The sequence below is a fragment of the Bombus vosnesenskii genome, unplaced genomic scaffold, assembly GCF_011952255.1.
Source record: "Bombus vosnesenskii isolate JDL3184/JDL3185 unplaced genomic scaffold, Bvos_JDL3184-5_v1.1 scf7180000013274, whole genome shotgun sequence".
NCBI classification, from domain to species: Eukaryota; Metazoa; Arthropoda; class Insecta; order Hymenoptera; family Apidae; genus Bombus; species Bombus vosnesenskii.
The window spans coordinates 1,544,248-1,559,334 of record NW_022882932.1 but is presented as its reverse complement, the minus strand read 5'-3'; the positions used below and the strand labels follow the sequence as shown (position 1 = coordinate 1,559,334).

Below are 15,087 nucleotides of genomic sequence, written 5' to 3'. Positions count from 1 at the left end.
CGATAATCAAAATCTCAAATCCGATATACAAATCCGCAACAACAGCTTGGATTTCGAAAACGCGAGTGTATCGTGGTATCTCTTCCTCAAAGTTGTTGCCTAAACAAGCACTCCGAAAATATGCACAACTTGCCAAATATTTGCATTTTTATGGATTCAGAGAATATATATATTACTCGAGGAACCTGCAACTTTACACAGCTTGTAACGGATGCAATTTCGTGTTTCTCTGATACGAAGGAATCACAAATGATCGTACGAGAAATAAGTAAAATTCCAAAGAACAATAATCCGTGTCCTAACGGTAAAATTACATAATTGCGAACATGAACGTAAACGTTTCAGAAGAAGCTGAAAATACCAGAGTACGCTTTCGCACGAGCTTTCTTCCAAGCTTGCCTGAGGTCATACGTGGTTCGCGTCTTCATATAGATACACAACGTCGACGAGAACAAACACGTTCGAACCGGTAAATCGATCTTTCAATGAAATTTTGGTATCAGCGATTCGAGGATGTACAGTTTCACGGAGAGATATCACGCGCATCGAGAGCCGTGTCGTCTGCAAAACTGCGTAAAACGATTGGCGATGACCGAGGCGATACGTGGAGCAGTAAAGACATTCGTACCGAGAAACTTGGCCCCAGGTACGTGTATTAATATGAATGACGAGATTCTTATGTTTACACGCGCGTACACGACTAATCCTCGATATATGACCAGATCTCGTCATTTGACTATATGCTATAACACCTCGGTAAACCCACTTTAATACTATAATTCGTTTCTGCAACGTAAAAATCTCGATAACTGGGAATTACTAGGAAATAGATCTACGGATGTTTTCCTATCGTAACAATGGAAATCTCCTACGTGTGTGTTTTGTTTTTCAGCAAAGTTTACTTTTTGTCTTTTATTACAAGGTATTGCTGTAGTTATTTTTAGTTTCAATTATTTTTTTAGACAATTTTTTATAGAAAACATTTCAATTTTTATGAATGAAGATACGTTTTGTTTACGATAAGGAAGCACATAATTTCCTTTTACACCTAATAATCAAATTTCTTAACCAAAGAACTTTAATTTATAAAATAAAAAAAAAAGCTTATGATACAGGATTGGATTTTCTTCTTAAAAGATTAGAATTTTCCTGAAACTTTATATAAACTTTATATCTGGTAAAATTAAGATGACCTTTCTTTCCATTTTTTTGTATGATTGAGTACTTGAAACGTCATACAAATTAGCATAATGATTTGGAAAATCCCGAAGGAAAGATTGACTCAGCTGTAAATGGCAGTGATTTAACGGTCAGTTAAGGATCTTCTCGTATTCTGCACATGAACGCCATTCCTCATAAAACTATCTTTATTTATTTTCACAAGACAAAAGTTACTTCAACCAGTAAAACGTTCTAACACGGTTAATTCCCGTTAAAATACTCATACTAGTCTATACCCTGTTTGTTCTCGGTAATTCTCACGCTGAACATCTGCAAGTTTTCTAATTTCCAAATCCAAATTATTTTACCGATACATCTTTAGAAGTGCGTTTATTACAAGGAAAAACTTCACAAACTTTGGTATACTGTTATGATTTGGTATGCAAATGAGATTTTTATTGTATTTGTTAAAAAATGTTTGTATTGGATCGATTTTAAATATTCATGAGTCTAGCGAAATCTGAATACGTGTAAGAGTTGCTGCCTTATGAAATGATTAAGTAGGACAGTTAGCGTACTTTGGAAAGTTATTAGATTTGGATACACAACACCATCTCACATTCAAAAAGTGTTAGATTACGCGACATATTGCATCCGGTTTCGAAATCTTTTACATGTTACAAACTCTTTTACAACTCTCTAATTATTTATTTTACTTTTGAATTATTAGCTAGCAATAATGACTACAGAGTGAATACAAATATACAAATGAACACGACATAAAAGGAAAACTATTTGCTTTCTACACAAAGAAATTTATTTTACTTCAGTATCTCAAGGAACTAATCGCAACGTGATAAAATAAGAGGGAATAACGCAACCTGAAACAACTCTCGTTTCATTTTGTTCACGCGTTATGCCTGAAACGTAATAGAATTTTGTGGAATTACAGCACAGTTAAAACTACGATGGAAAAGACACGTTTATAGTCATTGTGTTGTACCTGAATTGTTAGGAGGAGGAAGATAGACTCTATGAACCAACCGTCACCGCTATAAACTCGCATGCTTACATCACTGGAAACGTCGCCACAGAAGCTTCGTTGACGTCGGTATATCCAAGATAAAATCACCGACAATCATTCGTGATCTTTATAAATGTCTCTTTTTTCAAATACAACAAACAAACTTGACTCTTCTTTTTCGATTTTTTGTAATATATAAACGTTGGTCATGCGTCACTGCACTTGACATATCTCTCTAGATACTTGCTTTAATTTATAGGAAAGACAGAGACAGATTGCTCGATGGAGTTTCGCATACTCAAACGTTGATTATCCTAACTACACGTAGAATGAACTTCCTTTCGCAAGCCTCCGCGCTTCCTTCTTTTTTTACGCAATGTCTGTGATACAGCTTCAAATTAAATTGCATTGCCCGCTCAAATCGATGAGCTTTACGGATCAATTTCGATAAAAGCTTTCCAGGCATATATACCCCGACAGGTTTTGATCAAGCACCAGTTTGAGTATGGAAAAACAAAAAACATTGAAAAGCAATATGAGGTTTGACTCTACTTTTCCTCGATTTCGCTTAATTGAACAGAGTTTTGTGAGATCTAGAATAAATGAATCGTAATGTAATTGAATAAAATTAAATTGCAGTTTAATCTTGTTCAGAGAATCATTTATATCAATAAGATATCAATTATAGTTCTATTAGATATACAACGATTTATTCAATTTCTTCATTTCTTTCTTTTAATATCTAACTAATATTCTAAATACAAGATGCTTTTATTATCTAAAAATAATTAACCATTTTACTCTTCTATCTCAATTTGTTACTTTGAAGATAATTCTTTTAAAACATAATACCTAAGTACTTTATCTACTTTTATAAAATACAGGTCAATGGCCTGGCCTATACTAAGCTAGATTGAATTATACGCACCCCTTGTGATGATCAACGACACATAAGAATACCTTAGAAAGTATGAACTACCCCATGTGTGTTTATATTACAAGTTTACTAGACTGACTACGTAAAAATGCTCAATCGACGGGAAAATCCTATCATGGAGAAAAAATGTTCTTCCCCTTTGTATTCGTGAGTATATAAAGGAAAACTAGAATAGGGAATAATATTGTTATTAATAAAATATTAAGCGATCAAATTTTGATTATATTAAACAATAAAAGATAATGAATATCATTTGGTACAAAACCGAGATCTTTCTATAATCTCTCTATAACGGAATTGATACTTTCCGCTATTGATAATGAAAAGTACTTTGAAACGTTTTAACATTTAGATAGTGTCCGATTCTATAATATGTCGGTCTCTTCACAGAGAAACATTTATTCCGTTTCGCTGCCAAATAACGTACCCATGTCTTGGAAATAAAAGAGAAAGAACAAAAAAGAGGTCGTAGAAAAGAAAGAAAGTATGTAAACTTACACTTTATGAGCTGTACAACATCCGTATGCGTGGACTGCATTACATTCACGCCGTTAACCTGGAAATACCAATCATGGTTATAAATAGTGAAAATATATCGCAGCAAATACACATTTTATAGACGCAAGTAATTTAAATTCACACATGGTACGCGTTTATTGATCGTTTAAATTTTCAAAAATAAATATTTTGATTCATAATTTACATTCGCTCGATAATTTCACTGGAAATATCTTAGTTAGTGTTACTTTGTGATAACGTAAATTCGAAATAGGCTCACCTTGATGATTTTGTCGCCCGCGTGAAGGCCAGCTCTCGCGGCTGCACCGCCTACAATATATCATTGTTTGCTTTTAACTCTTTTCCTTATCGAGACATTTAAGTATTAGAAAAATTTGCGAACAATTTAATAACCATTTCCTTAACCAAAATTATACCTTAACTTCTATCACTTTTTACAATTTGCAGACAATATTTGGAATAAAGATTGAATCATTTTCTGATACAAATACAGACATGATGCAAAAATAATTTTGTATGTGAACCATTATAAATTTCGTGCATTGAAAAAAAATTCTTTATATAAAAATTGGCACAGATTTTATATTATGTTATTTGTAAATAAATTGATAGTATTTCTTAAAAGATAAAATTTTTATCGTGAAAACATACATTACAATGTTGGTTTAAACGTAGCCTAAATTGTTTTACATCCCATTAATTAAATAAATTAATTTTAGTGGTAAATGTGTTAAGTATCTGAATATAACTCGATGAAATGTCATCACTTTATATTACTCAGGACAATTAGTATCATACTAAGTAGTAGTAGCGCTTGTATTATTAATACACTCTAACTTGTAACATCAGTATTGTGTGAACTTACTGTTACAATTAAATAAATACAATTAATAAATTAAATGTAATTAAAAGAAGATGATAATACGTTGTTCTGAACAATAAGAACGACTACTTTTTTAAACAGTAAATTATAAGTTTCAACAAAATACCTGAAACATAATAACAAAATTAAGGACACTAAATTCGCTCTAATATTCAAACCAAATTAAATTTGCATAATTTATTAAAATTTTCGCAACAAAATATAATAAATAATATAAATCCAGTATATTATAATAATAGCTCCACTGGTTCATATCTTGCACATCATTATTTAAAATATTCACTAAAAATACTCAATATATTCTGCCAGTATAATTTCCACCATCTATTTCGATCAACATATGTAATATCATATCCCTAAACCCTTTTGTTAAAGCCACCAGTGAAATCGATTCTATCATGATTATTATAATCCAATGTATTAACATATTTCTAAACTGTTCTTTTTTAAAAACGAAAAACTGACTATATGCGAATGTTAAAACTCCAACAACACACCTTCCTTCACAGATTGAACATAGACAGGGTTATCACCGGAGACTTTCATCCCGTATCCGGCCTCGTCCTTGTAGACGACGAGGGTGGCAACGGGTGCTGGTTCGACGGTTCCACCCCCGGCGGCGCCTCCGCCACCCCCGACGCTGCGTCGCAACGCCGCCGTTCCATTCATCCCTTCTTCGATCTCCGCCTGGCCTCCCCTCACCTCTGCCCCAGCTGCAGCACGACTGTATGACCTGCAACCAAAATGAAATAATATTAACAACTTTCCGAAAGTCGAATAATCGTCATTCGATAAACTATTGCTTTTTTTTCAATTATTCTCTTTCTTTCTGCGACTCGAACAATTGCTACGAGAAAAATAAAGCTTCTGCGCGAAGAGCAGAAAAGTAGGGAGAAAATACAGTTGATGGGAAACATCGATTTCGTAGACCCTTTTAAACAGCAGAGGTAGGAATACGAGTTTTATCGTGTTTTTAACCCCTTAAGAGTTCACTTCATTCTAGCAAGATGCGACAATATTTTTTTTAGTTCGTTATATAAATGTTTATAGAAATGTAATAAAGAAGATTTTCTGGAAAAATGATAGTTTTGTATTAATAATAAGAGATTGTATATATATGCAATCCAGTTACATACGTAATATTACAGAAATAGAATGTTAAGTCACGACAAATGTAATATTACAGAGATGGATTTTAAGTGAATAGAACTATTAATGTTGATATTGGCTTTAGAAGAATGATAAAAAGAATTTTGTATATGTTATAGTGATAATTAATATTCTATCCTTAAATATTGGATGGACGAAATTAAAATAACAAATAAGATTTACTATCACATAAGATTAATAAATATTGTAGATAGTCGACTATTTGAAAATTAAGATTTTTTGGAGAAAACAATAAAAGGAAACTTTCAGTGTTTAATAATTTAACATGTAACAAAATTTTCTTTCCACCAGAATTTTTTCAAGTCCGAAAATCTGCTCTTTGAACTTAATTCTTTCTACGGAAGTTACGTAATCATTGGATCGTAATCTTTTTCACTTGCAACATTACCTCAATGCAAAATCGATAAAATATGGAAATTATCTAATATATAAAATTCTATAAATTTATTCTACTGATTTACAAACAAATTGAATAAAATCTGTAAAATTATCTAAAATACAATTAAATTTGTCGAATACAAAATATTTTGATTTAATTAACAGATCATGATTTAAAATGAGGGTATGTATCTGAATTAAAACAACTGTTATATTTTGAAGAGTAATTGCTCCTTAACGAATGCAGGATATTTGATCATTTACGGCGTACGAAGCTAATAAATAATCATGTCCCCTTATCAACGGGATTATGTCTATCGTTGCTGTGTACTTTCACGAGCTTATAATCATATATATTTTACGTCCCTGTTTAATTATTATTATTACTGCGTCATCCATAAATATCCCGAATTTATGTGTTTTACGATTTTCAATTAATTGTCATATAATAAAACCTAAAGTAATGAAACCTCTTAAGAACTCTTGTTAATGGAACAATGTAAAATTGAAAAAATGAATCGTTATTTAATTCTTTAGTAATATAAGATGCTTTTTAGAAATAACTAACGCGCTCAATAAAATCTTATTAAAAAAATATCTTCTCTGTTTATCTTATTTAAAAAAAAAAAAAACAATCAAAGAATTAAATTTCTACATAATATTTATTACATATAAAAGTGTCGTATGTAGAAGACGTGTCTTCTAAGAAGTACTCAACTTTTACAAGATTTATTCATACTTTCAGCAGTAAAGACAATCTATTCAGATTTATTATTAACTGTCCCATATAAATAATAATTCTAGAAGATTCTAATAACTATGATAATTATATAGTTATGACTATAAAAACTTATCGAATCATTGGTGAAGCACGATTAGAAAGAGTTAACGATTCGCTTTGTGCACATCGTAATTCTTTAAAAGAGAACTTTTATATCGAGATGTTTATTACACTTGTATTCTTACAGATAAATCTCTAGAATCCAATACTTTATCCATTTTTTCTTTTTCGATAAAAAATTGTTTTCCTATAGAAGATCGATAATCACATCAGGACATATTCGATGTTATTATATACTTGTTATTCTTAAAATAGCACAAGACTGGCCTACTAGATGCATATTTAACCCTTATCCGACTGAAATATTTTAAGAACACGTCCCACTGAAATTTGTCCAGTGAAGACAAATAAAATAAAACTGTATACGACATTTCAGTTTATATACGCGAGAATCGTATCGTTTCCTTTGACAGAAAATGCGTGTAATTAATTAACTTCTAATAAACAAATAACTCAATGATACCATAAATACAGTTTTGAAAATTTAATGATTTGTCAGTTCTCATTAATAAGATAGTTGAGCATAAATTTTCATATTATGCTCCTTTATAGTTCGATTATTATAGCTACTGAAGCTAGTTTAATAGAACGTAAACAATAGAATAATAATTGCTTCTTTACTGACGAAGTAGATTTTTTGTGCAAATAATTTCTTTATTGCTCCGGCAAATATTATTATCATGCTAAAAGTAAGCAAATTGATTTCATTAGCATGAAAATTATTTTATATTTGATTTCGTGAATTTTCTCGTTACATTTTCAGAAAAAAGCTTTTTATTTTTTGTTTTTGTTCCACGATATCGATCATTATGTAAAATAATAAAAAAATGTTTAAAGCACATCCGACTAAAAAGAAAAAAGGTTTTCTATAAATGCCTAAGTATGAAACGGTATAACATTACTGAAAATTAAATGATAATTAATTCTTTATAAGTGATATACCGTAATATAACATAGTGTTCAAAGTAGTTAATGCACTCGATGCCTAGTTTAAATTAAGGACGAGAACATTTCAACGCGATTTTATTCTTTTGCCCACAAATTCTTCTAAATATCTAATGGAACTTATGGTAATCTGTAAATAATTTTATACCTCATTAAAGAAAGTAACTGCAATTATTACAACTCGTAATTTAATTGAGTTGGTCGTAAATTATGTGATATTATACACCATAATTTAAATTTTAAAAAATCAAATATTACGTTAATAAATAATAAGCTATGATAATAAAACAAGAACTTAGAATATAATATAGAATATTATATAGAGTTTAAAAATAATATTTCAAAATAATTACAATGAGTTATGAGTTATGAGTGCGAGAAACGAAAATTACTTTTTTTTGTAATAGTCGCATAGGAAATTACCATAAAATCACCATATAATTAAAATTACCATGACAGATAAAAACCGAGGAATAAAAATCTTATAAATTACTTATTAAATTATATTATATCGTAGTATATATTAAAAGTATTCGTCATAAATAGCAAATATAGTCATCGAAAATTTTCAATTTTTTATTTAAACTTGGTGATACATCACATCAATTTATCGTAAGGTCGGTTTAGTAGTAACTTCGATATCATATTGGTAATTTACACACATGTTTTGTGCAAAACATGAGCCGAATCCTCTTACGACGAATTTTGAACGAATCGTACGCAGTAATGACGTTCTGAACAACTTTTTTTCTTGTTAACCATTGTTACTATCAAGATCACCAACTTATTAAATCACTTTTTCGTTACGAACGATTATAGTAAATATTTAATTTGTGATAAATTTTGTTGTTTTTTTTTTGGTACTTATAAAAATTTAATATAAAATATTTCTTTCTTAAATGTCGTCTATATATTATAAACGAAATATTACTCCTCAAAGAAGTGAAAACATTTGCATAAAATGCAATATTAAAGTTAGTATATATATCATTATATTTAATTTAAGTAGAATAAACAGAAAATGCTGATTCCAAAATTTTCTATATATTTATTCCTGTCAAAAATCATGTTGAGGATAAAATAAACAAAGTTCCATAAGACATCAAATTAAACCGAAATATTTTTCTTCTAACAACGCACTATGATTAAATTTCATTACTAATGTTACTGCCATATTTAGTTTGCTTATTCTCGTCCCTGAACTGTAAGACTTTTTATGTCGAGGTATCGTAAACAATAGAATTACGCGGATAAGAATTATATTAAAGCAATGTTAAAAATCGAGGGTTTATTTCAATAATACATTGCAACAGTCATTGACGATCGTTAAAGGGCCGCCAATTGGAAATTATACGATTCTAAGAAATTATAAAACAATGACAGCAACTAAAATTGAAAGAATATGTCAAAGAAAAGCTAAGAAACCATATATGACATCATGTTAATCGATATAACAGGTTAATAGGTCAGTCGGTTCTTATACTTTGTAAGCACAAGGAGCTATAGAAAAAGACAATCGAAAAAAGAGAAAATACACGAATATACGGTTTCAAGAATATCTCGTGAATAGGCGTACCGAAGATAGAGCAAATACATACATACCTTTCATTTAATCTATTTTGTAGTGGAACGAATCTTGTACAAAACACTAGTGACGGAATAGAAGCGCAACAAAGCGAGATATCACTTCACCTTGGCACTATATTCCACAAGAATTATATCACAATTGTCATAACAAAAGAACACATATGAATATGGCTGGTGACGGGTAATTATTCTGCCTCTAGCACTTTCACGGCACATTTTGATATCTCTTGATAATACATGATAAGGGAACTATTTGGTAAAAAAAGAAAGAGCACTTCTGTACTAGTTGTACAAACATGCACGCACCATACGTGAATACGAAGGCACTGATTTTTTTATAAAATACACATTCGATAAAACGAAAATACACTACTAACAAGTGTCAGCCATCTTGTATTGGAGCGAAGCACAACCCAACGTCCCATAGTGCAACACGACAGCTGCAGGAGCTCGTACCATAGACATATAGCTCGTACCAAGTTTATAGTGGCAAGATTTTAGAGAAGAGACAAACCAAGTTTGATTGGCGAACGATTTAAACGGACGACTCGCATTGGTTAACGTTACATTAGTGAATTTTCTTTCATATTATGATGATTCTTTTGAAATGCGTTTGATGCAGTTTTTAACCAATCATTTAATATTATTCTAAAATATTACTGAATCATTGGATAATGTATCTGTAATAATATGCACATAGATAAAGATAAATGTTATTAAATCGTTGACTAAACTTTGCAGATTTCTTACCGGAAAATATTTATTAAAATATTTTTTCTCAATTGAAATAATGATCTCTAGCTTTTATTACCTTTTCTTATTTCCACAATAGAAAAATGCTTATTCCTTGGATGTGAAAAAATTATCAGTTCAATTCTTCACTTCATGGTCATTTTTGATGAGCTACACTTTCAAATTGCATTAATTGAAACAGGTAGTTGTCCAAAGGTACACTAACTGAGGAGTAAGCAAGGTGAGAAAGAACTCATCCCGACTTTGATATAGTTTCAGAGGTGGTTTTAATAACGTGCAATCCAGCATTATCAGGCTGCAACATTACTTCTGACCGCTTTGACACCAGTAACAATAGAAAAACGTTTCTTCTTTCATTTTCTTTTCATCAATTGGTGACTGCAAAGTGCAGCTTTGAATGTTTTACCAAGCATCAAATATTCATAATAAATTACACTTTTTCCATTCTACGGTAGACAGGAAACTACTTTATGATCGTGGATGTTGTATCTTGGAATATATGAAGTATATTTGCATCCAAATAACTTCGTTTGTAATAATGTATCCACTTTTCGTCTCATGTGATAATGCAACTCAAAAACTTTTCTTTTTGAAAAACGGAAATGGCTAATTTTCGAGAAACGGGACAAAATCGGCGCGAAATATAAACTACTATAGCCTATCAGCATCTACGAGTGATTCGCAGGACTTAGTTAACAACGTCATACATTTGAATACAAAACAGAAAAGATTTTGATTCAGGAACAATAGATCCAGAAAAAAATTTTTTAATTACATCGGCGATAACAAAATATTAAAAATTAAAAAATATAAATATATGTATATTTTCTATTACTAGGGGAATGAAACAAGCTATTACAAAGCATTTTCCATTTATTTATTTTAAACACACATTGTTTCATGAGTAAAACAAATTAAATGTATCATAAAATAGCAGTTTTAGTATTTTATACGATTTCTCCTTCTTTTATTTACAAATGTAAAATTACTTTTATTCTATCCCATGTGCATAATTTAAATTGTAATATGTGTTTATGTACTTTGATAAAACATACATTTTGATAACAAATTGGTGTAATCATTGAGATTTTGAAATCAATAAGATAAATTGTACAAAATCACACTTTTAATATTATAGTAAATAAATATGTATCCTAAGTACAAAAATGTAATATATACTTTAATGATTAAGATCAGTAAGATAAATTGTGCAAAGCTACAGTTGATATTATACTGATTAAAAAGATACTTGACTTAATACAGGTTGAACTACTCAAAAAAGGGTAAAAAAAATCATATGGCAAAGTAATATCTAAGTTAGGTCCTCCTGCAAAGTAATACTTTGATGGCTTCGATATATCATGAAATGTAACATAACTAATAATGTCTGTTTTAAGTATATCTGAACAGTTTTCGTATAAACACTTAGACCAAGACATATTGAATTCTGCAGAAAATTTAATACCAATCCCTACTATAATGTAATTGTTTAATGTCTCGGATTTTTTTAAAGCAGAATATAAAATGTTTAAATGTACAGATGTTATTAGTCCTGAACAATATAAACGACCATTAACAACCTGTGCTACTGTAACATTTTGTGGTATCCTATCCAGTAAAATTTGTGTCCAATCAGTGATATCATTGCTGGAAAAATTGCCTGTCTTTGCAACATAAATATTGTACTGGTCTGTTTGTGTAACATTAAATAGAGAATCTTTCATTAAAAAATGCATAGTAAGATTTTGTAACTTTATACAAGACATTGTATTAAAATTATTAGTGTGTATAAATACAGAGCACTTTAGCTTAATATCTTCTCCAAAGGTAAGAGTATACCTATCGATTTTATTACATTCGCCAGCTTTTGTAGCTATAGGTAATGTCAAAAAACTACTAGTTTTATTAAAATTGATGTATCTAGTTTCCACCTTATTAGTCTTATTTATTTTTAAGGTGCCAATAATTAACGGCCTTCCAATAATATAACCAGGATTACCACTCAGAAAGAAGCTTTTCTCTTTATCCAATTCTGCCCATTCATAAGTTACTTCAAATTGTTGATAAAAATGTCGAGAAACATTACCTATGTTAAAATATACGTCAACATTATTAATTCCCATAGAGCCATTGTGAACAATCAAGTACTTTACACCTGTTACAATGTTATAACACTTTCCATTGGAACATGATCCTAATACAGTATTATTGCTACAAGATTTCCAATAATGTTTACAATAATAACTAGTTAAAGATAAACATACATTTTGGGGGCAAACCTGGAAATTATAAATTTCAATGTTATTAACTTTTTTATTGGATATATAACTTTTTAGAAATAGTTACTATCTTTTATATACCTGATCCAATACTTGAATATATGTTTCATTTAATAAATGAGGAGATACTATAACTGTAAAATTATTAAATGCCATAGGAAATAAAAACTTATTTGTGTTAATTAATTCAGTTTGCAAACACTGATCTTTCCAACCATGAAGATATTTTAAAGTTTTCTTAAAAGAACACAATGGAGTAAATCCAGATTGTAGTATTTCTAAATTTATAAAAAAGGGATATTGATAAAGAAATATTAATTTAATAAGATTTTAATATACTAATAAAAATAACGTTATATATACCAAAAGGTTGAATATAATTATTATATACTATCCATATAACACCATCATCTTGATAATGACTAAAAGTATTATATCCAGGTACATGTAATTGGTCTTCCCATTTCCACGTCGGTCTATTTGAATTTATTGCTTTCCTTAAATCTTTTTCGGTTTTTATATCCTATATAAAATAAGGTAAAATAAAAATTATAATTTTATAGTTAAATGTAATTTGACATGTATACATACTAATCTTACCAATTTATTGTTAATATCATAAGTAGGTGGAAGATTATCATATAAAATACAAAAGAGATTATTTGCCAATTTTTCAAGTATAAATGGAGTATTATTTCGTTGTATAAAATTTCTATTATAACAATAACGTTTATCAAATAATTCTGGTTGATGACTTTCACAGTACGAAAACACAGTAAAATGGAAGCTGTTACAATCTTTGTCACAACAGCAATTAATGTCACAAGATGATATCTATTATATAAACAAAAAATTTTAAATTAACTTAAAAAAATTACGTGTTTAATCCAAAATTGTATAAGGTATTAAAAAACAAAAATTTACTGTTAAATCACATTCACATATATCAGAATGCATTTTATATACACTTTGGTTTTTGAATTCATTATTGAACTGTATTTTATGAGGCATCTCTGTTGTTGGTATTATTTGAATTTTTGGACTTTGCGTTGGATACATAGAACTACTGATAATGTTATTAGTTGTGTTATAAATATTTTCAGCAGTAGTTGAAGTTTCTTCTAAAATGTCCTTTTCTATTAGTTCATCACATTCTGTTTCATTCATACATGTAAATATTTCTTCAAGTTTCTTTGCATATATTGATTCATTTAATATAAGGTATAAAACCATTAACATAAATTTTGTTGTAAACATGTTGACTTTTGTTTCTATATGCTTTATAATTTAGGATATATTTATTGACGAATAAATTCCTATTCCATGTTCTTTAACTATACGATATATTGAAATAATGTACATTCATACATGACATCCATATTTTTCAAAATGTCGTGCAATTATATGCAATTCAATTTTGACTGTACCCATACTTTCTGTAAGTAACTCAAATCTATCCAAGGAATTAACTAAAACACTTGGTGATTTCAATTGTAAAGTTATCCCCAAAAACTTATCTCTTAGTCTATCTTTCCAATTACCTATATATCAGGAACAAAATAAACATGAAATATAACAAGGTATTAATAAAATTTCATTAAAAAATATTCAACCTACCAATTGGTTTCCACGTATGACACTTTATTGAATGCAATCCAGGAGATAAAGGGATATTACAAACACCATACGACCCAAATAATACTCTTCCATGTGTATCTCTATGAAATATCTGTAACAAAAGTTTTGGTGAATTTTGAAGAGTTTGTGTTGTATAGTGTACATCTATGGGATGGTCCCAAACTGGCTTATTTGTATATAGATCACAACTTTCTTGAGTTTGTCCCTCTTCACAACCATCTAAAATTTTCCATCCACTACCTATGAAAAAAATAAAATTATCAAGTATATGATAATAAATAATAATAAACGTTTTATAAGATAATGATTCCATTACCGGCGTGAAAACTCCACTTGCATAAAAGTCGTGTTTGTGTAAAATCTTTTGCGGACGATATTTGACCAATTATATGCAATTCAGCCATTCCATAAGATCATTTCATTTTATTACATATTGTAATGAATTAATAAATTGGTGTCATATGTGGCTTTAAACATACCACGCTTGTATGATGTAGTACACATATTTTGTAACAAAAGTTTTGTTAGTATGTAATCATTGTTCGTTATCGTATTTCTGATCAATACATTCTTTTCTTTATCTCCAGAACATAAGGATTACGAATGAGAAGTTGAAAATACTAGTTCAAATAACAAATTAAAGAAATATATGTGATACTATTATACATACACATATCTTATTCAAACAATTGAAAATAAATAAATGATCATTCAATCTTTGAATTACAAATGTATTATGATACATTTGTTGACACATTCAGGTTGCGGTGTGCGGTGCATCATATAAGTGCGCCCTCTTGTCAAGTTTTAATTATATAGTGCATCATAAAATTTTCAATTTTATTTTTTTCAATGTTATACATGCTGTAAAGTCCTATAATGTTAAATGTAGTATATTTAATATTTAAACATTTTATCATATATTATAGATTGTATTAATTTTTATTACAGATATCTTTTATAAACATTTTG

At 29.3% G+C, this 15,087-nt stretch overlaps 2 protein-coding genes across 6 annotated transcripts in view; both read right to left on the bottom strand.

Annotated features, from left to right (window-relative positions):
* LOC117231814 (rho guanine nucleotide exchange factor 11) overlaps nt 1-9,885 on the bottom strand; it is a 34,036-nt gene extending 24,151 nt beyond the window's left edge. For 2 of the 5 annotated variants that reach the window (XR_004493026.1, XM_033490636.1), the window contains exons 1-4: nt 9,461-9,885; nt 5,022-5,257; nt 3,901-3,950; nt 3,621-3,678 (exon numbers count right to left, since the gene is read on the bottom strand). Coding sequence is in view for 4 of the 5 variants with exons in the window: in XM_033490636.1 (XP_033346527.1) it covers nt 3,621-3,678; nt 3,901-3,950; nt 5,022-5,193 (280 nt within the window). In the remaining variant the exon portion in view is untranslated. Of the gene's footprint in view, nt 1-361; nt 583-3,620; nt 3,679-3,900; nt 3,951-5,021; nt 5,258-9,460 lie in introns of those variants that run through there. The other 3 variants (XM_033490637.1, XM_033490639.1, XM_033490638.1) reach the window with 2 other exon arrangements.
* Nucleotides 9,886-11,195: 1,310 nt separating this feature from the next.
* Nucleotides 11,196-15,004, bottom strand: LOC117231849 (tectonic-3-like). The gene is made up of 8 exons (XM_033490695.1): nt 14,432-15,004; nt 14,095-14,355; nt 13,843-14,018; nt 13,402-13,764; nt 13,078-13,311; nt 12,841-13,000; nt 12,559-12,755; nt 11,196-12,477 (listed from the first exon to the last, which is right to left on the bottom strand). The coding sequence occupies exons 1-8, from the start codon at nt 14,517-14,519 to the stop codon at nt 11,392-11,394; spliced, it is 2,565 nt and encodes an 854-aa protein (XP_033346586.1). The 5' UTR covers nt 14,520-15,004; the 3' UTR covers nt 11,196-11,391.
* Between the last annotated feature and the right edge of the window lie 83 nt (nt 15,005-15,087).

What these genes read in the sequence shown, in the direction of transcription:
- LOC117231849 (XM_033490695.1), bottom strand. Translation starts at nt 14,519, where the DNA reads ATGGCTGAATTGCATATAATTGGTCAAATATCGTCCGCAAAAGATTTT. An exon ending in ATGATATTAACAATAAATTG is followed by an intron (nt 13,001 to 13,077) that starts GTAAGATTAGTA and finishes TATTTTATATAG; the next exon opens with GATATAAAAACCGAAAAAGA. An exon ending in TAATTATATTCAACCTTTTG is followed by an intron (nt 12,756 to 12,840) that starts GTATATATAACG and finishes TTATAAATTTAG; the next exon opens with AAATACTACAATCTGGATTT.